Source organism: Protopterus annectens, chromosome 2.part0 (genome assembly GCF_019279795.1).
Source record: "Protopterus annectens isolate FY-2018-M chromosome 2.part0, PAN1.0, whole genome shotgun sequence".
Lineage (NCBI taxonomy): Eukaryota > Metazoa > Chordata > Ceratodontiformes > Protopteridae > Protopterus > Protopterus annectens.
Window position 1 is genome coordinate 1,381,117,306 of NC_056728.1, and position 24,351 is coordinate 1,381,141,656.

Here is a 24,351-nt window from a genome sequence, read left to right on the forward strand (position 1 = left end):
ATAAAGTTTAAATAACCATAATCTTTAAGCACTGCAAATATGTGTTCATCTGAGAAGCCAGTATGCTGCCTTGCTCTTTTACATGTTTCTTTTTTTTTTTTTTGGTCAGACTGTGACAGAGAAACACAAGTTGAATGTTCCTGAAACGATGACTGAAGTTCTTGATGTGTCTGATGAAGAAGGTAGGCTCTTCTGGTTGTACTATGGTTAACTCCTTCATTTATCAAAAGGCAGTCACATTCTGGTACAATGTAAAGCTGATTTTGCTGCACTGTAGCATGTTTATAACTGAAAGTGCTTGAAACTACAACTGAATGCATTATCCAATTTGTTATATAAAGTTCAGGACTTTGGAAGAACCAGAGCATATTCTGGCACTCACTGGGTGCTGCCTGTACCATTTTTTGTTCCATTAATCTGATGTTAATTATTTATACAGATTTTTGTAAGCATAACATTGCATACATCATAGCTTGGCACTGAAAGCCACATAGCCTCTAACTTGAAGGAAATCTATATCTTTATGTTTCTGAAAAAGGTGTACAGTTTTTAAATATTTGCAAGATTACAAGTCGTGCTTTAGGAACACTTTTCACTACAAAACACATTATTTTGTAAAGCTAGTAATGGTAAACTTCATTTCCTGTGGTGCAATTTTAATATATATATTAACATCCAGAAGTGATACCGTTTAACAATAAAAATAACTTTAAAGATTGCACTGTTCAAACACTTAAAACAGTGACAGGACATTCTGTAGGCTGCTCAGTGAAACAATAAATAGTTGTATTCTCCTTTGTATAAAGGCATACTGCAGTAAATTATAATTGTTTTAACACAATATTATTTCAGCAGATATTAAAATTGTGCTAGAAAATTTTTCAAACCAGGAGATGTTCACTCATTATTCAGCTCTAGGAAATGAATATCACAACACTGTATGCAAATTTCTCTGTCCTACTATTTATTTATTTATTTTATTTTACATTTGTTAATTGGGATAGTTCGACTGGATTCATGTCCATTTTCAGCAGAGGCCCGGGGAGAAAAGCTCCAAGATAAGTAGCTAAGATTACATATACAATATATACAGTGGTTACATACTTAACAAGTTATACAGATTCCAAGGTTAGAGATAATCCCGGGTGTAAATCCAGATTAAGTAACACAACTAAGCTAAATTATAGTTATTAACTCATAGTAGAGGAGAGTTAGTCTGCTTTGATACATTGACATAGCCATTTTAGTGTCAAATATTGTTTGAGTCTTATCTTAAATTGACTCAGGGTGGTAAGTAAAGTAATATCAGCTGGGAGAGAGTTCCAGGATCTACCTGCAGAGTTGGTAAAGAGAGAGTCACCGGCTGAGTTATTAGTTTTGATAGTCTGAACTAGCAGTATGTTAGAAGCTCGAAGAGGTCTGGGATTGTTATAGGGGGTGATAATGTTTTTTAATGCAGAAGTATTGTCTGGATTGTAAAGGATTTTATATGCCATAATTAATTGGTTATACTGGATCAAGCTGGGCAGTTCTAGCCACCCAAGCTGGTTTAGATTGATACAGTGCTGTGTCCTATAAAGCAGACCAGTGGCAAATCTCGCAACGTGGTTGTAGCCGATAGACATTTTATTGAGGACAGACTTGTTTAAATTAGAGAGTAAAGGGGATGCATACAGAAGAGTTGAAAGTAGGTGAGAGCAAGCTATGGCAATTCTAGCAGGTGTGGTTAAGAAGGCTTTTATCTTGTAAAGTGACCCTAGTTTTTTATTGATGGTTTTGATGGTTTGATTAACATGCAGGTTGAATTTAAGATTGTTATCTATGATAACACCTAATAGTTTTGTAGAGATGTCTGGGGAGATTATAGTGCCATTATTGGATTTTATGGTAAAGGTAAATGCAGTAGACCTATGAGCTGGTGAGAAAAGTAACAGTTTTGTTTTTTTGGGATTTAAGATCAGACGACGACCAGAAAGCCAGTTTTCTATTATGTTGAAGGTGTTCTGGGTAGCTGACCATAGTTCTGTCTGAGATGAGACCGAGCAGATCAGGGTGGAGTCATCAGCCTATTGGATACAGCTAACTTTTAGGATAACACTATAAAGGTCATTGATGAAAATGGAGAACAGAAGGGGCCCTAGCATAGAACCCTGGGGTACACCAAGGGAGTTGGGTAGGAGGTTAGATAGTTTGTTTTGCCAAAGGACAGCCTGCTGTCTGCCACTCAGATAAGACTGGAACCATTGAAGGGCTTTTTTTGGCTTCTAGTATGGTTCGATTGATTAGTATAGAGATGGGGTAAGCAATGGCATCGGCTGCTTTTTGTAGAATACTCAGCAGGGAGTAATTGATCAACAGAGAGAGTAGTTGGTTTTAATTTTTTGATCAAGGCACGGATAAGTGAAGTGGCAACTGGCTGGAATCTGAATGAGAGTTGGTTACTAGGGGTGATGTCCTCAGGGCCAGGGGAGCTTGGAGATAGTTGGCTAGCTAGGGCTTGGATTGTCTCCATAAAGAATTGGTTAAAACTGTCTGTGACTTCCTCAGGTGGTTTATCAATGATGGCTGCAGGGGTCGGGGTGGACGTTTGTCCAGGATGTAATAGTTTATTTAAACCTGCCCAAAATTTCTGAGGGTTTTTTTGATTTATTTGCTGTAGATTATAGTAGTAGTTTGTTTTGTCTTGTAAAATGGATTTTTTAGTCTCATTCCTTGATTGCCTATATTTAATGTGATTTTGGGGGTCTTTTGCAGTACGCCATAATGCACATGCTTTGTTTCTAAGGGTAATTTTTTAGTTTGGACTCTTTGGAAAGCCATGGCGCAGTTTTTGCCTTTATTCTTATTGAGCGAACAGGAGCATGAGAGTCAAGGATCTCAAGGAATTTGTTGTTGAAGTTATACAACTGCTTCCTCTAAGGGGAGGTGTTTTAGAATTGACCGTTTACGTGAGTATGGGTTGGTGGGGGCTGATGGCTTTATGCTTAATTATACAGGTAATAAGGTGATCACGTAAGTCATCAGGGAGGGTCCTATAACTGTAAACTTAAAAACATGGCTACTAGACTCAGTCTTAAAAGTATATAATAGAATTAATTTTGGAGTGCAGATAAGTGCTGTGCAGAATGGTATTAGCATAGCTAAATGATTTAAGGCCTTTAATTGTGTTCTTTGGTTAATAATCACCGCAGCATTTTAAGATAAGAAGATATACTTGGATTTGTACATACCTACTTACCAAAGAGGAAGTTACATTCAGTGATGGGTCTGATAAGGGAAGAATACAGTGGTAAGATGGCGCCTTTGGATTTTGAAGATGAGAAGATTTCCTGACTATGGTAGAAACATAATAACTGAATGAGAGATAATTGTCCACATAAGTACCCAGCTCTCCTATGACATTATTTATTTGAAGAGGAGTACAATTTTTAACATATGAGGTGGGAACAGCTTTTTTGCCAAATGCTACTGTGCTACACTTTTTTGCATTTAGTTTGAAACTGTTTTCAGTACAGCAGGTGTCCATATTCCAGCCATTTTTGCAGCAGTTTATTATCAGTGGATGATTGGATAACAGTGCCCAGCTTGCACTCATCAGCAAACTTGGTCAACTACACTTCAGGGATATTGGCATGGATATCTGCAAAATAAATGTCAGACAGGTGAGGATATAGCACTGATCCCTATGATAGCCCTTCAGTTATAATGTTATGTTTAGAGAGGTTACAGTTAGCTCTCACTATATGGGATCTGTTAGATGGCCAGTTTGCAATTCATCAGACAGTGTAGGAGTTTACACTGAGTTTGTCTTACTTTTCAATAATACCAGCATGGGGAAATAATGTCAAAAGTCTTGTCCAGGTCAACGTAAGCAGTGTGCATGGAGTGACCACTGCCCACAGCATCTGCAACCTAGACAAATACATTTACTTAGTGCAGGGAACAGGATCTGTACATAACAAAACCAAACTAAATGGGATCTAGGTTAGATGAGTTGCCTATATCTATATACATGAGTTTTTCTGTGATATGTTCCATGGCTTTGCATGTAAGCCTGGTAGAGCTGATGAGCCTGTAATTGCCTGGCCCATCCTCATGTAGGGAAATCACAGTGGCTTTTCTCCGAATATTAGGGCAAACCCTGTGGATAGGTTAAGGCTGAACAGATTTAATTATAGGCTCAGATGATGAGAAGGCATCATAGTATGTCCCACAGAAACAGTATTTATAGCCTTTAATATGGGTTCTAAGACTCATTCTAAGGTGATTACAAGGGAGACTGCATTTTCAGGGATAATAAGCACAGCAATGCTGGTAGGTTTGGCAAAGTTAGCACTAAATTTGTCTGCTAATATATTAACTATACCCCTGTGACTGGAATGTGTGATTTTGTTAGAGATGAGATCAGAACATTGTTGAACAGTTTCCTTTGGTATCTTTGGCTCATTAAGTCTGTACTCTGCTTTATATTTTCTAATAGTGCTCCTAGGTTCCTTGCTGACATGTTTCACTGTGGTCTTGAGGTAGGGAGATGGGGGTTTCTTACAAATTTCCATTATTGTGTTTCTTTTATTACACAGTTTATAACTATGGAAGCTCCACCAAAAAGGTTTATTCTTGAAATTACCATAATATTTTGGGCAAACAGGTACAGATGTTTTTATACATCTGTTTAGATGCTTGTAAAATTGGTGGCAAATGTTGTAGCCTTCTCAAATGGGTCTGGCTGCAGTGGATTGTTGGGTATTTTGTGTGGGCCTTCTGCAGGTTGAAGCAGGTTTGCCCTGGAGAAATCACTAAAGATGGTTTCATTTGGTGTGTGTGTGTGTGTGTGTGTGTATGTGTGTGTGTGTGTGTGTGTGTGTGTGTGTGTGTGTGTGTGTGGGGGTTGTCACCATTAATCCTGACAGAGAAGGCAAGTGATTTGTGATCATATTTCACCAGAGATGTGGAGATACATGGTGGGGTACGATTTACAATCACTTTTGCAAACTGTAGTCGATTGAGAGTAACAGTGTCGAACTGCAGTTTTCCAATGGGCAGTTTTGTGAATCCAAATGCATCGACTACACCACATCAAATGGGTAGTGTAGTTCGAGTATTTGAGTTTGAAAGTTTGAGTGGAGATCGCGGTTCAGTGAGGAATGGGGAATTAACCCATTCCCCCACTATAGTGTGATCTTAGAGTTGGTATATATAATTTGCAGGGGGCTTGCCCCCCTCCAAAATTGTAAAACTGATGTGCCGTTGACTCTAGAGTGCCAGGTACATGACGGTGTACAGCTTGGTTGACTGACATATCCTCCTGGTATGTCAAATACATCGAACTGTGGGAGTCAATGTATTCAGTTTCGTGTATGCTGCTTGTTCACTGTTGTGGTTTTCCAGATTTGGGTTCATCACTGAGGCCAGTCGACGAATGCAGTTTCAAGGTTTCAGTAGTAATCCATGGGGTACAGATAGGAGTGAGGTTAGTAAGAACCAGATCAAGAATAACAGACCTTTTAGCAGGTTGTTTTCCAATTTACTCAAGTCCATTTGTATTAAAAAGTGTAGAAAATGCTGACCATATCCATTTTTAGAGGTGTACATTTGCCACTCAATGCTTGAGTAATTGAAGTCCCCTAACAAGAAGGTATTTTTTTGATGTTTATTCTCTCGATTCCATTTAAGGTAATTTCCATGGTCTTTAGGGAGCATTGATGGGGATCTGGAACTAGCAGTGAAGTAATAATTGAATATGTTCCGGGTGATTTGGATCTCCAGGAGCTCTAAGTTAGTGTTGAGGGTAATATGATGTGAGGTGGGGGTTGTGTTTTTGATCATTAAAAATAGTCCCCCACAGTTACCCAAGAGCCTGAAGGCTTGATAGGTGCCAAACCCTGGTATGGGGGAGTGAAACCATGTCTCATTAACTGCACAGATATGAATGTGTTTGAGTGTTGGAGTGTCAGGGGGGCCTCAAGTTCTGGCATCTTTGTTTTTTTTTTCTTTTTAAGAGATATAGGTTAGCAGATTAGAAAAAGTAATGTAGTGTCCAGAAAAGATGCAGGTTGAAAACATCATGAAATTATTTACTTAACAAGTACTTATTGATGGCTGTGGTGGTGCAGTGGTTAGCATTGTCACCTCATAACAAGAGGTTCTCCAGTTCGATTCTCAGCTGGAGTGTCTTCTGTGCAGAATCTGTATGTCCTCCCTGTGGCTGAGTGAGTTTTAAAGATATGCAGGTAGGTACATGTGTATATGTGTGTCCCTTCTGTGAAGGTTGGGTGCTGGGCTGGCAACTTGATACCAGAAAAACACCACTGCCAATCAGTTTGCAGACCGGTGATCCTCTGTGACGACCCCTAACCAGGAAATGCCAAAAGACTTAACAAGTCGTTATTAATGCATCCACCATTCTGTGGAACTCTTCTATTTCTATCATGAATAGTAGGTAGCAGATTGTTGTCATCTAAGGAATGAATGTAGGAGATATTTAAAAAAACTGTCAGACCTGTTTTAAAAGTCTATAAGTTTATCTTGAGTCACCAGGAAGATGTTAAACATTTGTCAGTAGTAAAATCTGAGATCTCTAAGGACCCAACCTTCTTTATATTGTACACACTGTACTCCTGTCATTTTTAAGTACTTGATTTTATATGTGACAGTAAGCAGTCCCTAGGAGTGCTCTTTTCCAATTTCTCTTTACTTACAATTCACCTGGCCCCTAGGTACCACTTGAACTTGCACCTTTGAGGAAGTGAATGGATCATTTGAAAGAGTTCAGCAGTTCACCAAGTCTTGGTCTTAGGTCCAACATTCATTAGCATGGATTCTGTATCCTAACAACAGTCTGATTTAATTAGAAGAGCCTTTCAACTTCTTAATAACTTTTGCAAGTCACAGACAGTCGTCAGTACTGATAACCTGCAAAGGGTTCCTGAAAAGTGTGAAGCTGTGCAGATACTTTCTCAAATCACCGAAATTCATAATTGAGGATTATAATCAGGTCTCCAGTCATAGACAGGATGCCAAGAAATACCTCGAGTGGCGAATCTAGCCATCCATGTCGAGAACACATAGCAGTGAGACACGATATAATTTTCTGTAGTCTACGTGGCTTTATCTCCTCCATGTAGTACAAGTTAAGAAAAAGTAAAAAAATGTGAGAGCTTGAACTGTTTTACTGGCTTTCAACAGTTTTAAAATCTGGTTACGCTGTCAGTGTAACAATGAATTGTAAAACATCTTTCTATTATTTTGTGTGTGGAGGGGATTTTCCTCCTTACACCACCTCACTTACCCCCCCCCCCCCCCCAGCCCTGTCACTTTTATAAAACCTGCAAAGGCTGTACCTTACAGTAAAGACATTACTCTGAGACAACACTATGTTGGAATTTGTTCATTTTTATTTGTAGCTCTACAGTTTGGATATTACAGCTACATTTAACATACACCTGGTTTCCTATTGTCTTACTATTCTGTTACATAAGCAATTATAAGATAAGAAATTCAATGAATACAGAAAGACTATGATATGTGTACTGAAGTTTTCTTTGGTTAAAGTTATGTTATGTGTTTACTTAATTGATTTTCCTTTATGCTGCTTTTGTGGTCTAATTGACTTTTGTTTGGTCAGCCAGAGCATTTAAATGTTTGATTAATTTTGCTCATTGTTGTATGATTGTGATATCAGTGTATATAAAGGAGGAATGGAGGAAAGCCACCCAAAACAGGGAGTGTGGGAAGCAAAGCCCCCCCCCCACCTTGCTTGTTTTGATGTATTTTTTTAGTGCTGGTGACAATAATTTGGCTTGCTCTAAAGCAATGTAAGTTTATTTCAACTGCTGCAATGTGAGAAAGTAGTGAAGGTGTTTTACATCCTTTTTGGTAGGTTAAGTAGCAGTTGAGAAAACATAAAACATCAAGAAAATTGGCAAAAATATTTTAACTTGAGTTGTAACAGTAATGGTTATGCAATACTGTGTACAAAGAAGGATTTTTTTTGATGGCTTTGATGGCTGTATCTGTGATTTTCTATGGGTGATTAAGGATGTGATTTGTAGAATAATGCTGTTAAGTATTTGATGATCTGTTTTTGACAGAATGTGTTTTTGGTATGTTTTCATTGATTATTCTTGTTTGATGGGGTTTTTTTTCAGTGATTAAGCATAAACTCTTGAAGACATGCATCTGTATCTGTATACACACACACACACACACACACACACACACACACACACACACACACACACACACACACACACACACACACACACACACACACACACACACACACACACACACACACACACACACACACACACACACACACACGTGTTACCATTTCTTGATGATCTGGCTTCCCTCCAAGTAAAAACTAAAACTAAAATTCTCTTGCCTGACATGAAAAAGAAAAATTTGAGACATTAAAAGCAAAGGAAAAGTAATGTTTTCTTCTTTTAAACTGTAGCAACTGCTTGCTATATTTATAGCAAGTAATTGCTACAGTTTATACAACACATGGGGCACTAGGATGTTTAGTTAAGAAGGAAAAAATATATATTTTCTTGACTGCAAATAGTGGTATGCATTAAAAGTGATCGGAATCAGCCAATCTCATTCCTTAACACTTTGCATCTAGAACTGCTGCCCCCGTCTCTAACTGTGCTACTGCACACACAAATATACATGCATGTGTATGTACGTGTGTCTACATATATATATATATATATATATATATATATATATATATATATATATGTGTGTGTGTGCGTGTGTGTGTCCAGACATTTTTTTTTCTAATGAGATTCGCACTGGAGGAATAGATTTCAACCATGACCTGGGCCACAGAATAAATAAAACACATTAGAATATGTGGACAGATTACTGTGACCAGTCAACCATCATGTTTTTCTGGAGCCAGGATGAAACCAGAGTATGTGAAGAAAAACCCATGCAGAAATGAGGAGAACATGCAAACTCCACACAGTGAAAAACAAAACCATCAATCAAGAATAACCAAAGAAAACATATCAAAAACACATTCTGTCAAAACAGATGATCAAATACTTATTTAAACCAAAACAATTATTCCACAAACTCAGACATTGTTACACACACACACACACACACACACACACACACACACACACACACACACACACACACACACACACACACACACTCTCTCTCTCTCTCTTTCTCTTTTTCGACCACATAGAATCAATAGTGAAGAAACATTTCTATCTCATGCAGTTAATATCTAAAGATCTCTCATCCAGGTCAAATGAAGTTTACATTTCTCTATAATCTGACACAATGAAGCCCTTTTGTTTTGCGTTTTTCAAACATATCATGCAGACAGAAATATTTGAAAAGCTCCTAACTACAAAAAAAAAAAAAGATCAAATCACCGGACTGAAGACTGTCCACAAAAATGACAGTCTTGAAGCTGTGTCCCTATACTCTGTCTGTTACTGACTCCTTCATAGTGTAGTACTCTGCGCTTTTAAGGACCCAGCCCTCCTTGATCTATACTCCTAGATGTAGAACACTCTGACGTAAGACTTGAACCTCCATCAACAAATAAAACATGGCACACTGGAGGAATAGATTTATTACTCAGTGCTTCCCCATCTCAGGAATAATCTTCCATTACATATAAAATGGGAGAGAACAATGCTTTCTTTTAGATAGACCTTAATGAATGGATACATACCCATAAATTCATCCTAGTTAGAACGTGTTTTGCCCTTCTGGAGGCAGGAGGTGGCATGTGATGGTGAGTATTATAGAAGTGATTATGGTCCATGGACTGACTCTGCATTGTAGACTCAATAAAATCAATGTGTATGTGGACACCCTTTGATTTGAATCAGGGTAGCAATTTTATTTAGATGGCTTAATGGTTAAGGTTTTCGCCTCGATGTACAAGATACGAGGCTCGATCCTGACCTCTGACCAATGCCTGTTTGGAGTTTGCATGTTCTCCCTTTGTCTCCATCGGGTTTCTCCCATGTCTGAAAAACATGCTGAGTGTTTCCATTTCAAACTCACCAATGAATGGAGCTGTGGGCAGCAGAGACTCTACATGGTGCCCTATAGTGGGGAAGAGTTGCACAGATCAACCACTTTAGGCATCTACTGTGGCGCACACTATCCTCAACATAGAAGAACACAGATCACAGACTGCGTGCTGTGGCAGGGCTAGCCACTCAACAGTGTAAAATATGGTTCTAGGTGATTTGGTCATGCTGACTAATGTCGCCAAACATGGGCATGGGTAGTTACCAGTGATAACTGGGTTGAGGACCCGGCCTACTCTGACCCACGCCAGGGACTCTTACTAATGGTGGGAGGTGTATATGTGCACCTATTGGCCAGTGTGTGCCCACCTTAAAACCCAGCAGCCCTGGGTCAATAAGCTACTGGCTGGCTGGTGTCTAGTTGCCCAGCCTGGGTTACCTGGGATAGCTCTGTTGAGTGAAAGCTGGATGTAAAACCAACCAACCTGCCAAACATAAACAGAGAATTGCTACGCTTAATGTAGGTTCACTGACAGGATGCAGCTTGGAAGTGGATGACATGATGATATGGAGGAGGCTGGACATACTATGTATCCAAGAGATGAGATGGAAGGGCAGTGCAACAAAGCCACTTGGCTTGGGATCCAGACTCTACTACTCAGGTAGGGGACAGGCTAGAAATGGTGTAGGAATTGCTGTGAGAGAGAGGCTTCAGAAGCAGTGAGTCATATCATCAGAATTAATGACAGACTCATGGCATTCAGATTCCAGTGTAATGATAGGGCAGTATTCATAACCTCAACCTATGTACCACAGCAGGGTTGTGATAGTGAGGAAAAGACTGCATTTAAACAGCAGCTGCAGGACCTACTAGATAAAGCAGGACAACATGAATTGGTGTTAATAATGGGTGACTTGAATGCACATATCGGGACAGACAGAACAGGATATGAGGACTGCATTGTTCCACATGGGTGGGGCAACAGGAATAAATAAGGAGAAGCCATTCTAGACTTCTGTCTGGCAAATGGCTTGATAGTAGCCAACACATGGTTCAGAAAGAGAGACAGTCACAAGATCACATACAAGAGTAGCCAACATGCAACTCAGGTAGACGTCCTAGTAAGGAAAAGGCACTGGAGTAGAATCCATGGTTGCAAAGTCATCGCCAGTGAAACAGTCGTCCCCCAGCATAAACCACTTGTTGCCACAATCAGCTGCAAGCAGTGGTCAGAGAAGGCTCTAAGGTCAACAGAGACCAGACTGAAAACCTGGAAGTTGCCTGGAGAGAAAGTACAGTAGTTCAAGGTATTACTCAAGGCTCAAGCACCCCAAGAAGAGGAAGAAATAGGTGGAGTTGAAGAAGAGTGGCAGTGCCTAAAACAGCATGTGTTAGGACTACAGAAAAGATATATGGCCGAGCCAGGTATGGATATAAGGTACATAAGGGAAGCTGGTGGTGGAATGCAGAAGTCCAGGAAGTCATCAAAAGAAAGAAGGAGTGCAGGAAGAAGTGGGAGATAGAAAAATCTGACGAGGCTAGGAAGGACCACTGGTTGGCTAACAAAGAAGCTAAGAAAGAAGTTGTATGCCTTTTGAACTTGGTCGACTTCTTCGAAACAGTCACCAAGGCCATTGATGAGGGAAAGGCAGTCCATACAGCCTACCTTGACCTTGCAAAGGCTTTCGACACAATACCCCACTCGGGTATTGTAGAAAAACTTACCAGCTTAAATGTAAACCCATATGTCACAAGATGGGTTGCAAACTGGCTTAAGGACAGAACCCACAGGGTTAGAGTTGCTGGCGCTGTGTCAGACTCCAAGCCGGTCACAAGTGGTGTCCCACAGGGCTCGGTCCTTGGCTATTGTTTGGCATCTACTTCTCAGAAGTACAGGCCAACATGGGAGGACTTTGGCTGGCAAAGTTTGCAGACGACTGCAAACTGGGCGCCATAGTGGAAAGTGCATCGGACATGGATATCCTTCAGAAGGGACTCACGGAAACAGATAGCTGGTGCCAGAGCCATGGCCTGAAGTTAAACGCCAAAAAGTGTATAGTCATACCCTTCGGAAAAACAAGGTAACCCCAAGCTACCATATAGGTGGCAATCCACTAAGCACAGAAGAGGTTATCAGGGACCTGGGGACCCAGGTTGACAGTGGCCTTTCTTATGACACTCACATTGCTAAAGTGGTTAGAAAGACCTTCTACATTGCCCACCTGATCATGAAGGATTCACATCCAGATCTAGTGAGGTCATTGTTCCCCTGTACTCTTCACTTATCAGACCAATGATCGAGTACAATGCCCCATTCGGGATGTATCTCACCCAACATCTGCAGCAATTGGAGAGACCCCAAAAGTTCCTCACCAAAAGGATAAAGGACTCCAAAATCTGTCATATGCTGCCAGATTGAAGAAACTCCAGCTCTATTCAGTCGTATACCGTCTGCTCAGAGGTGACATGTGCCTGACATACAAGGCCATGTCCAACCCGGAATTGATGGACATGCTCCACCTCAAAAAATCCAAATCCACCAAAACCACTAGAGCAAGCGACTTAAACCTTAGCATGGCTATAAATAGGACGTGCTGGAGGGATAGATTTATCACTCAGAGACTCCCTATGCTGTGGAATAAAATCCCGGTCCATGTGAGGCAGAGCACCTCGCTGACTCTGTTCAAGAGAAATCTAGACCTGTGGATGGGAGATCGTAGGTTTACCCCGGGAATCATATCTATGTCACTGCTGGACAGAGGCACAACAAACTAATGGGCACAGTATTTTTTCATATAAGGGGTGGCGTAAGCCACAAAAATTTGGGCTAGGCTTATAAATGCCTTAGGGCAGATAGCCTAGTATAAACCTATGAACCTATAATAGCAAAGAATAGGGCATCAAAGGCACTGTACCAACTTCTGGAAAATGACTCCATAAGGGGCAAAAAGAAACTATATCAGGTTGCAAGGCAAAGACAGAAAGATAAAGAAGATAGTTAGGAACCCTTCATAAAGGATGCCAGCAACAACCTGCTTACCAGTCCACAGGACATCAAAGGCAGATGGAAGGATTATTTCCAGTAGCTTATGAATGAAGTAAACCCCACAGAAGCTGTACTGTCCCAGAAACAGATTATGATGAGAGAAGAAGAGGAGAGGAGCCCACCCTAGAAGAAGTAAGAACAGCACTAAAGAAGATGAACGCAGCAGGCTTAGATGAGGCCACAGGAAATATGATAAAGATGCTGGGTGACATAGGTGAGAAATGGCTCCTGAAGGTATTAATAGCAGTGTGGAGAGAAAGGCATATCCCAGATGACTGGAAAATAAGCATACTTGTATCAGTGTACAAGAACAAAGGGGACATCCACAACTGTGGGCAGTACAGAGGCATCAAACTCCTACCAAATTGTATGAAAGTTCTGGAGAGGGTGATTGATAAATGGATGCACAGATAGTAGAATGTAAGATGGGAGATGAGCAGTTTGGATTCAGATCAGGATGCAGCACAACTAACCAGATGTTTGCACTGAGACAGATACTTGAGAAGAAGCTGGAGATAAGGAGAGAGTTTAACTGGGCATTCCTAGACTTGGAGAAAGCATATGACAAGGTCCCAAAAAAGCTGATCTGGGCAGTGCTGAGGTGGTTTGAAGTCCCAGAAACATTGGTAGAATTAGTGCAGGCTATGTACAAGGAACCAGTGACTCAATTACAAAAAGTGTTTGGCCTCACAGAGGGGTTCCCTGTGGGAGAGGGTGTACACCAGAGTTCAGCTCTGAGCCCACTGCTGTTCATACTGGTGATGGACTACATTAGCAAACAAGTTGGAGGGGACAGATCAACAAAGGGCTGTATACAGACAATGTGGCAGTACAGGCAGACTCTGAGCTAGAACTTCAGCAAAGGACAGGAGAATGGAATGCAAAACTCAAGACACATGGGATGAAAGTAAGCACAGATAAGATGGTGGTAATGTCAGCAAATTGGGGAAGCCAGAAGAAGCTGAGAATAGAGATAGAGGTGAAGATAGTGGAACAGGTAAACAGCTTCAATTATCTGAGAGGGGTGATTGAGGAGAAGGGTAGTCTGAATGAATAGGTCAAAGCCAACTGGCATAGATTATCAGGTGTAGTCTATGACAGAAGAATGCCAAAGAACCGGAAAGGTAAGGTGTATAAGACAGTGGTGCGACCAGTACTACTGTATGGTACAGAAACCTGGGCAGTAAAGGCAGAACAGTTGAAGAAGCTAGAGATGATGGAAATGAAGTGCCTGAGAAAGGTGATAGGATGCACACTGTGGGAAAATGAAGAAATTAGGACATAAGAGCAGAAGCCAAAGTAGCTCTGATTGCAGAAAAGATCAAAGAGAACAGATTATGGTGGTTTGGGCACATGTGTAGAAAAGCAGAAGACAATCTGGTGAGGAAGATTTGGGACAGACAGGAAGAAGGTAAGCTGAAGCGAGTACATCCAGCAAAGAGGTGGATGGATTGTGTGAAAGTAGATCTGTGACAGTCAGGCATGAGTGTTGAAGAAGGCAGGAGTGTGGCACTGAATCGAGAGAGTTGGCGACGGTTGACATGGTACCCCGACCCCATGTAGAAAAATGGGAAAAGGGGGGGGCTGATGATGATGATAGCAATTTTATTCATGCTCTTTTGCTCATTTACATATCTCCTATATATCATTTACTTTCCTGGTGCACAGCAATACATTGCTTCAAAAGCATTACTGCCTAATTCTCTCTGTCTTATATGCTGACCATTTCCCTGCAATTTATAGTGCACAGGCCCTTCACAAATGCAACGTATGTTTCTTACACTCTCGATTCATTTTAATGTGCAAATGGTGCATATTATTTTTAGAATTGGGTAAAAGGCTCAGCTTACATCATATCTGTGACACTAGGGTATTCGCTACCCTATATTTTAGTGCAAGTCTGAAAAATTAGTGTGGAAATCAAGAGTTAGGGACACTGATTTTCCATTTTCCTGTGGAAATACTGGTGAATCTCAAACCTGAACTATCTGAGTATTGAAAAAATATGTAAGATTTGCATGGAAATTGGCATTTTTGGCCAGAGCACTCCTTCCCTGTAACATGTAATTGTTTTTAAGTTTGCTACTTATTGTACTGTCACTTTGCTTATTGTGTATTCTGTGCTTCATGCCTGGTTTTAATATGCAAATGTATAGATGCACTAAATCATTATTATGGAATGATGGCAATGACCCAGAGACTTCCCATACTCTGGAATAGACTGCCCATACATGTCAAGCAGAGCACCTCATTGGCCCTCTTCAAAAGAAACCTTGATGATTGGATGGGAGATAGGAAATTCACCCCGGGGATCATGTCAGTTGCCCTGCTAGACAGGGGCCCAGAGAAGTAAATATTGTGGGAAGAAATAGCCAGGGAATTGTTATGGCTAGGCTTGCATAGGCCCTAGGGTTGATAGCCTAGTACCAACCTATGAACCTATGACTGGAATTTGCTCTTAAAAATTATAGGTATAATCCTCAGATTTCATTGCATGAAAATGGAATTTTATTTTTAAGAACTCTAAATCAGTGTCATTGACCAGGGCATTGGTTCTTAGCTGAATAAGGTTCTGCCCAGAAGGTCTGTATCTGTCACACAAGGGTGTTACATGCAGTTTATGAATATATTGATTATTTATGTAATGACTAGCATAGGTAAATATTTCTGGTTTGTAGTATCATTGCTTTATATTTCTATAGTGTGTGACTTTCCTTTCTGTGTATGCTACCAGTGCTGTAATGACTTAACACTCCTATGTTGCCACTAAAAACAGAATGCATACAGCTGGGGTTACCAGAGCAAAGCAGACAAAAACTCAGAAGCCTGTATTGTTTCCAGTTCAAGTCTGGTCTGCTTACAATATTTACATTTTTTGTTGCTATTCCTTGAGTTGAAATGTTGGTAGAAAGGTTGTAACAGAGTAGAATCAGTTTGTTTCATCTTTAGTATTTGTCCCTAAGATGCTTTCTGGTAGCTTCATTTTAAGTAAAAGTTACTGCCATAAAATAAAACAACAGTAAAAACCAGTAGAGAATAGACAGAAAGGAAGCATTAAGATTATATTTTCCATGACTTGTTGTAATTCCTATCTGATGTAAAAACAACTCACTCAGCACTGGTAAATGGCAATTCCAAAGTAAGTAAAAAAATGTAATTCTGGGAAATATAAGAAGATAATGTACAAAATCAGGGAGTGTGCTTTTAAATTATTGGATGTAATGCCAGACCAAATGTACAATATTTTACATGTTCCTTCCATTTCTTTAAATCATATACATAAGTCTGATGTTATGCAGTTTGGTTTGACTTGGTGAGTCCTAAATTTCAGGTCTCATATTTGCACTCACCAGTTGATTTATTGATACAAATGGGGACTTTTGAAGAGAATATGCGTTGCGCCTGGCAATCAAAGTAATCTGTTAACAGTATATACTGCCCACAACAGCAATCATCTATGTAAATATTATTTACCTCTTTATTACAATAATGATGGAGAGTATAATTGTGTCTGGTAATTGCAAGTTTAATTACATTACTCTGGACAATTTTTTCAGTCTGATTACAGACAAAAGATCCATGATGGAGGGGTCAAATGTCAAAATGGAAAGAAGGAAGAAAAATGGTGTGAAAGCAAAATGATATTACTTAATTGCTGTTAAGTTCTCTTTTTGTTTTTTTTTGTTTTTTTTTTTGGGTGAGGAAAATGTATCTAACAGCAGCAGGTTGAAATTTCTTGTTATAGCCATTATTGCTTACATTTTTAATACAGCAATCATCCAAGCAGCAAACAGACAGGATGTCATAATTGTTACTGTGGCACGGTGATAAAGCAAGCTGTTTATGAATGCAAAGGGACCTTACTTGATCATTCATGTAATCATTAGAATAACTAGCCTATGAATGGTATTGCATTTGTATGAGGGAAACAAGTTGAAATATACTAATTTGGCTGTTCTTTCTGTTACACTGATGACAATCTAAAATGTAAGTGGCAGATTCAGGAGTGAGAAGTGGAGAGGCAGACTGTGTGTGAAAGCAAATGGAGTTTCATGATCAGTCTCAGACAGTAATTGCAAGAACAGGGAAATATTACTCCCTGACAGCAAAATGTTAAATACATTGCTATAACCATTATTTCTTTCACTTCCATCACAGTCAAACATTAGAATTGTACACAGAAAGTGACTACATTTTGGTTGAGGAATGCAGGCTGTGTATAGAAGCTGTTAAACAATCACTGATAAAGCTGTTGGACCCATTCTTACAACTGTTGAAGCTGAGCTATTCCATGCAGTTGTGATACCACTTTAGAAGGGCAGCCCCACCATGGATCCCATAAATGCCAGACCCATCAGTCTGACTAATCTCAGTTGCAAGGCTATGGAATAAGTAATAGCAAACCTGATAAACTGCTGTATAAGAAATGTTATTATAATAATGTTTTGACTTAGTTAAGGGTAGATCCTGTCTATTGAATGTGGTGAAGTGTTTGAGAGGGTAATGTAAACTGTGGAGAGTAGTTATGCTGTCCATTCAGCTACATTGACCTCACCAAGACATTTGATAGCATGCCACTTGCCAGTATTGTCAACAAGGTAAATAAGCTACCAGTTGAACCCTAGGTAGTCAGATGAATAGCTATTTGGCTGAGAAACAGAATACACACTGTGAGAGTGGCAGGTGTGTCCTCAGAGAAAATGAAGGTTACCCATGGGGTAACACAGGGATCCATGCAAGGATCTCTGCTATTTAGCATATACTATTCTGATTTCCTAATCAAAAATAGGGAACTCTGGTTAACCAAGTGTGCAGATTATTGTGGGTGAAATAGTCAAATTCTCTCCTCATATGCAGAAGTTACAAAGTGAACTTACACATGTTAATAACCGGTGCTCTAAAAGTAGGATAAAACTAAATGATAAACAATGCAGTATTTTTGCTTTTGGTAAACAAACCCTTCACTTAGAATCTAGTATAAAAATGCCCCACTTCAAAATGAAGATGTTGTGAGAGACCTTGGAACAAGGATAGATGATCCCCTCTCCTTTGATCATCATGTTGCAACACTGGTGAACTTTTGCAACATGATGGCACAGCAGATTGCAAAAGGTATTTCCTCTGTATCCAAAGAAGTCCTTACTACTACATATTTTCTGCTGATCAGGCCCATCATTAAATACAGTGCCTCCTTTGGAATGTATCTTACTAAACAAATCAAGCAGTTGCAGAGACCACAAAGTTCCAGAAAAACAAGTATGGGCCTAAAGGACCTGAGATACCAAGAGAGGCTAGAGGCCTTGTCCTTATATTTGTTGTCCTATAGATTCTGTAGGGGTAATCTGTGCCTTGCCTTCTGCACCAGTAAGGAAAGCAGAGCTGTATGCGCTTCAGTTGTGTGGTGATACCAAATTCAACCCATAGATGAGTTTACACAAAGGTAACATAGTCAGGCCTGTTTTTTTCTCCTGGGATAATTTATGGATGTCTTCAGTCTGGAGAAAGTTTTTTTTTGCATTTCCTAGGTTCTTAATGAAACACTGCCAGCCACATAAGGGCCTCTCCAGGGAAAATGCATGATTTTCATCTAAAAAACTTCATCATAAAAACATTTTCACTAAGAAAAATGCTTCTGTCAAGGCTTCTTCAGTCATCAAGACTTTCTCCATCTGAAGATTTTGTTTACATCAGCTTTTGCAGTTTAAAGGCACTTCTCATTTTAAAATAAAATGTAAACTAACTGCACTGATTTCAGAGAATATTTATCCTTGTAGAAGTTGCTCTCCTTCTTCAATTTAACTGATAGGAGGAAGGCAGCAGACTTTTTTAGCCACTCTCATACAAACAGCAGTCTTTTTGCCCGTCTGTTTATACTCTCCTTACATTTGTAGCCTACTTGCTGATGTATCACAACCAAAGCATGATTCCCCTAAAGCCTTTTACTGAATCTAACTTTCCAAGTGGCCTCCAGGTGGCCAATGTGTTGTTTTCTTGCAATACTAGTTATTGATTCTTTATGGATCTATCATTTTAATTCCTTTTGGTTCTTTAAAATACATCCCCTTGCTTTTGGAACTTCTCATAAACAAAGTCAGTTGGATATATGTGAAACAGACAAGTGTAACATAGCTTATTAAGTCCATACTGTTGGCTTGAGTTTTTCATTCTACATCTTGCTTGATTTTTTGGAGTTTATTAGAAAAGACAGTCTACATTTGATGGATACTAATGTAAAAATAGGTATTTAGATTTTTTTATTATGGATAACATAAAAATGCATTTTATTCAACTCAGACTTCATGTTTACAACATTCTTAGAGCCTCTGATCTTTGTTAAATTGGTAGGCAAGCTAGTGAAATATTCACAAGTTTGAATAGGATGGGATGTTAAACAGAACTCTCATTTACCCGAGTTGGTGGTAGCTGAGGTGGTTGTAAAAGAGTCCAAAGTACTTAACCAAAAGAGTAGGGGGTACTTATTTAAAACATATTTACATCTAAAAAGAAATACAATAACTTTCAATAAAATGTATTCAAATGCATAATAAAACCCAATTTACCCTCCTCCTTCCATGACCAGAACTTTATCTTTGTTACAGTAACATGGGAATTCATATTTTTATACAATTCATTAAATCTAGCTTTCCAAGTAAGTCATACAGTTGAAAACTATTCCACCTTCTCTGTTATCTGTTGTTTCTTGAATATCGGATTTTCTGTATAAAAGCACTTGCACAGTGACCCTAATGATGCCTTCCTTTTTCCATATTTATTTCCATCATTATTCCAAAAATTCTTTGCCTTAGCGCAGTGCATGAAAAAATATCCCATGGTCTCCTCCTCCACATCACACACATTACATTAAACTCCCTTTCTTCTTTTGTTTGTATTTAATGCCCCATTTAAAGGTAATGTATTTAGTAAAACCCTTCATAAGAAATGTTTGTACCCTTTACCTTTGTTTGCTAACCTCTCCCTCTCTCCTTTCCCATTTAGGTCTGTTTGTTTGTTCTGATAAATTCCCCTGCAGGTCTATATTAAAATCTTCTGCGTAACATTTTCGTACTACTGTTTTCTTTTCACTAAGATTCTGTCTCTCTCTCTTTCCACTTTCTATAATACATCCTTTTTATAATATCCCTGCATTCCCACTCCGTGATCTCTAACTTCCTTTTCCATGTGCCTATCATTTCCCAACTTAACCATAACAAATGGCTCAACAAAGTTTCTCCCCTCTTTGTCTCTTTAAAACCCAAAGCATATGTAATGAGGCCAAATGTACATTTGGGTTATTCAACCCCAAATCACTCTTGTCTTTCTTACTCTACAGGACCCTCCTTTTTACAAGGTTCAGCCTGGAACTCCATATTACACAAGAACTCACTCTACTAACTCCATTTCCTTTTCTATGGAAAAGTATAAACTTCCTCCAAAATATGTTACATAAACCTTCTTCTCTGCTAAGGCAGTTTAAAATCTGTCCAGCCTTGATTTTCGTATCTTACTTCCCTCAGTTTTTTCTAGTCACTGCCTATAAACAATGACCCCCCCCATTCCAAAAACCTAAGTACAATTTTTGTAAAGTATATAAATGGACCATTGTAATCATTGCATGACTCTTTAAATAACACCAGTCACACTTTTTTGTAAAACCTTCTCCACCACTTTCAACATCTCTTTCTCTATAATCTGTTCTTTAACATCAAAGGCAACCTTACCATATCCATCTTCCTCATTCACCTGCCTCATTACCACAGTCATTACCAAAACAAACACACCACCCACTGAACAACGTTGTCTCACTCCCTTCTCCATCTTAATCCTCCTTCCAACCCAGACATTTACTAGAACCCATATATTTTCATAAACCTTCTTCAACAGAGATGCTGCATTTTCATTCACCCAGTAGACCATCAAAAATTTCCACAATTGTCTATTACTGACATTATCAAACACTTTCATTATATCATAAGTCACAACTCTAGCCGTCACTTTCCCTTTTTTCAATGACATTAAATATCAATTTATAAACACCAGCAATTCAGTCACCTATTTCCCTTTAATGCTGTGCATACCTTCTTTTAACACATTCATCATAAACACCTTAAACATATTGTGCAACAGTCATTACACTGTTATATCATACACTACATAAAATAATAGCCCTCCAATTCTTCATCTTCCACCTTCCCCCTTTTTCCATAACAACGTTATTATTATTCCACCAAATTCCTCTTCAGTCAGCCCTTCTTTCATCCATTTTTTTACTTTGATTCCCGTATCCCTATAAAGTCCTTACCGTGATGCCTCTGCACTGGCCCAGTAATCAAGGAGCCTCAATCCTCACCACTAGCACCAGTGAGGGACGTACACATTGGGAGGATGACAAGTACACACACAGTAAATTGCAATTTCCCTTAAGAGCACACAGAGATCACAGTCAGTCTGTGTCTGGTTTCTCCTTCTTTCTCCAGATCCCCAGTAAGATTCCCCACTGGCACAGCTATAGGGTTGAGATTTCAGCTGAGTGGCCAAGCCAAAACCTCCAGCACTCTCTCTGTCCAACCAGTCCCTGCCCAAGTAGCTGACACACACACACTTTGAGATTTGATTTATACACAAACACAAACACACACCTGGGAAATGCTGGCACAGGTTTACTAGCTATGCTCCCTTCTGCCCAGACTATAACGTAGTACCAGCTGCCACCAGCCACTACTTATCAGCTACTTTTAAGGCCCTTACCAAAGAGTGCCCAATCTTACTGTGCAATGTTACTATTAATCCAAATGTTAAGTGTGACCCAGACTATGGCTATTTAGGAGTGGCATGTACAGTGTCAACAAATACATATGCAAGTACTCTAAGAGCTTAAATATCTCTAAACAAACCAGCCACAATTAAAAGCTTTAAATATATTTAATAATAAATAATAAAAGGACAAGACAATAATTAAACAACACAGTAACTACAGAGTTCAGAATCACAGGAAATATTTAAAACAACATTGCAAGAGCCTCAAATAAATACAGAAAACATCTAAACTAATTTTTACAATATTCCTATCTATGTCTAAGAGATACTTTGCCCTAAATAACACTCTTACAGAGCAAGACAAATATAGTACTGATGATGAGTGGATGTTCTTGCTAGGTCCAAGATAAGATACAAAATGCACAGACTTTCTCTGAGAGAGTTCTTAAATTAATAATCAACATTACTGCTGGGTTAGTAAAAAAGAAGGAGAAGCCCAGTTATGAAGTATAGGAGTAAACACACCATGCCAAATGTCCAGAACAAAACATAAACTCCTAATACTGCTAAAACCACACTGAAGGAGCAAAAACCACTGTAAAATCCAATATAAATCCAATGCTCTTTATTGTAGGTAAGCGCTTTCGCAACCAGCCCTGGTTGCTTCCTCAGACCAAAGATTACAAAAAAATATCATCCCAAACTTTAAAAGCCTTGAATCCTGTGTCACATGACTATGACCAATTAATTAGTTAAATGAGTTAAAAGAACAAGTACATTCAAAATGCAAATACACTCAAAAAGCACAAAATTTCATTCAAGGCAATATATAAAAAAACAGCATATAATATGATGTAAAAGAAACATACAAAGAACATACATAAACATGCTATGTATATAAAAATATATAAAAATAAAAATAAATAACCTGCTATACTATCTAACATACTAATACTACTCTATCTATAAATCACTAATAAAACTGCTTTCTTCCTAATATTCAAAAATACTGTATGTATAAATAAAGAAAAAACATCTAACGTATACTATATTATATTATATTATATTATATTATATTATATTATATTATATTATATTATATGTTGTCTAAACATAGCCTAACTATAAAAATGCTGGTATAACCCTATCTATAAATCACAAAATTAAATAGCTTTCTTCCTAATCTTCCTACCTTTCAGCACGGGTTTCAGAGATACATAATCATTCAGCCCAGGTAGCTTATGGGCTGCTAACATAAAATCCATCTCAACTCCCTTTGTTCAGTTCTATTATTTAAATCTCCCATCCTAATGGTTTCAGTGACAGTGTCAATAACAGAAAAGTAAAAACAGTGATTCTGCCCTTGTTGTAACATGTGTTTAGCCAGTGCACTATGTTCCTGTTGTCTCCTAAAACAGTAAAGGTGGTCACGAATTCTCTCCCTTAACCATTTGTTGGTCTTGCCAACATAAAATACACTGCAGCAGGCACAGTGGGCTAAATATATCACATTCCTACTCTCACAGTCACCTGAGGCCTTAAACTTGAAGGATTTCCCACTCGATGGATGGACAAACATGGTGTTAGTTTCTATATACTGACAAAACGAGCATGTATTACATCTCCTAGTCCCATAGTTCATAATGGATCTATGTTCTAATCCATCTGTATAGCAGAGCATCTGCTTCAATGTTTTTCAATTTTTATAAATAAAACAAGCCTACTATTGCACTTACCCTATCATCAGTCCGTAATATATGCCAATTACGGCATATTATATCCTTAATCAAATGAGTATCAACTGAGTGTGCAATACTAAACTTCACTAACTGTTCTCTGCTCTTCATTCTCTTAGGGGTCATTTCCACTCCACCCATATTGGGACTAGAAAAATACGGTTTCCCTGTGGTGTTCCTTTTAGTTCTGGCTTCAGTGCATGCCTCATTTACCTCTCTTTCATGGTAACCCCTGACTAGGAACTCATCCCTCAGGGTCATCAAACTATTTTCAAAGTCCTGATCTCTTGTATGTAATTTTGACATGCGTATAGCTTGATTATTGATGATGCTCCTAAAAATATGGGGAGGGTGTTCTTTGCATGTTTCTTTTACATCATATTATATGCTGTTTTTTTATATATTGCCTTGAATGAAATTTTGTGCTTTTTGAGTGTATTTGCATTTTGAATGTACTTGTTCTTTTAACTCATTTAACTAATTAATTGGTCACAGTCATGTGTCACAGGATTCAAGGCTTTTAAAGTTTGGGATGATTTTTTTTGTAATCTTTGGTCTGAGGAAGCAACCAGGGCTGGTTGCCAAAGCGCTTGCCTACAATAAAGAGCATTGGATATATACTGGATGTTACAGTGGTTTTTGCTCCTTCAGTGTGGTTTTAGCAGTATTAAGAGTTTACGTTTTTTCTGGACATTACTGCTGGGTTAGTTCAGATGACATCACTCTGTGTCACCTGTTTTCAGTTCCCAGGCTAACAGACACTTAAAATTTAACATTTCTCTGTGAAAATTACATATCTCT

The 24,351-nt window shown here is 38.8% G+C and overlaps 1 protein-coding gene across 31 annotated transcripts in view; it reads left to right on the forward strand.

Annotated features, from left to right (window-relative positions):
- The window catches only part of ANK2 (ankyrin 2), a 3,034,032-nt gene that overhangs the window by 2,224,692 nt on the left and 784,989 nt on the right, over positions 1-24,351 (forward strand). For all 31 annotated transcript variants that reach the window (XM_044061567.1, XM_044061562.1, XM_044061555.1 and 28 more), the window contains one exon: positions 110-182. In XM_044061567.1, the coding sequence (XP_043917502.1) occupies positions 110-182 (73 nt within the window). The remainder of the gene's footprint in view (positions 1-109; positions 183-24,351) is intronic.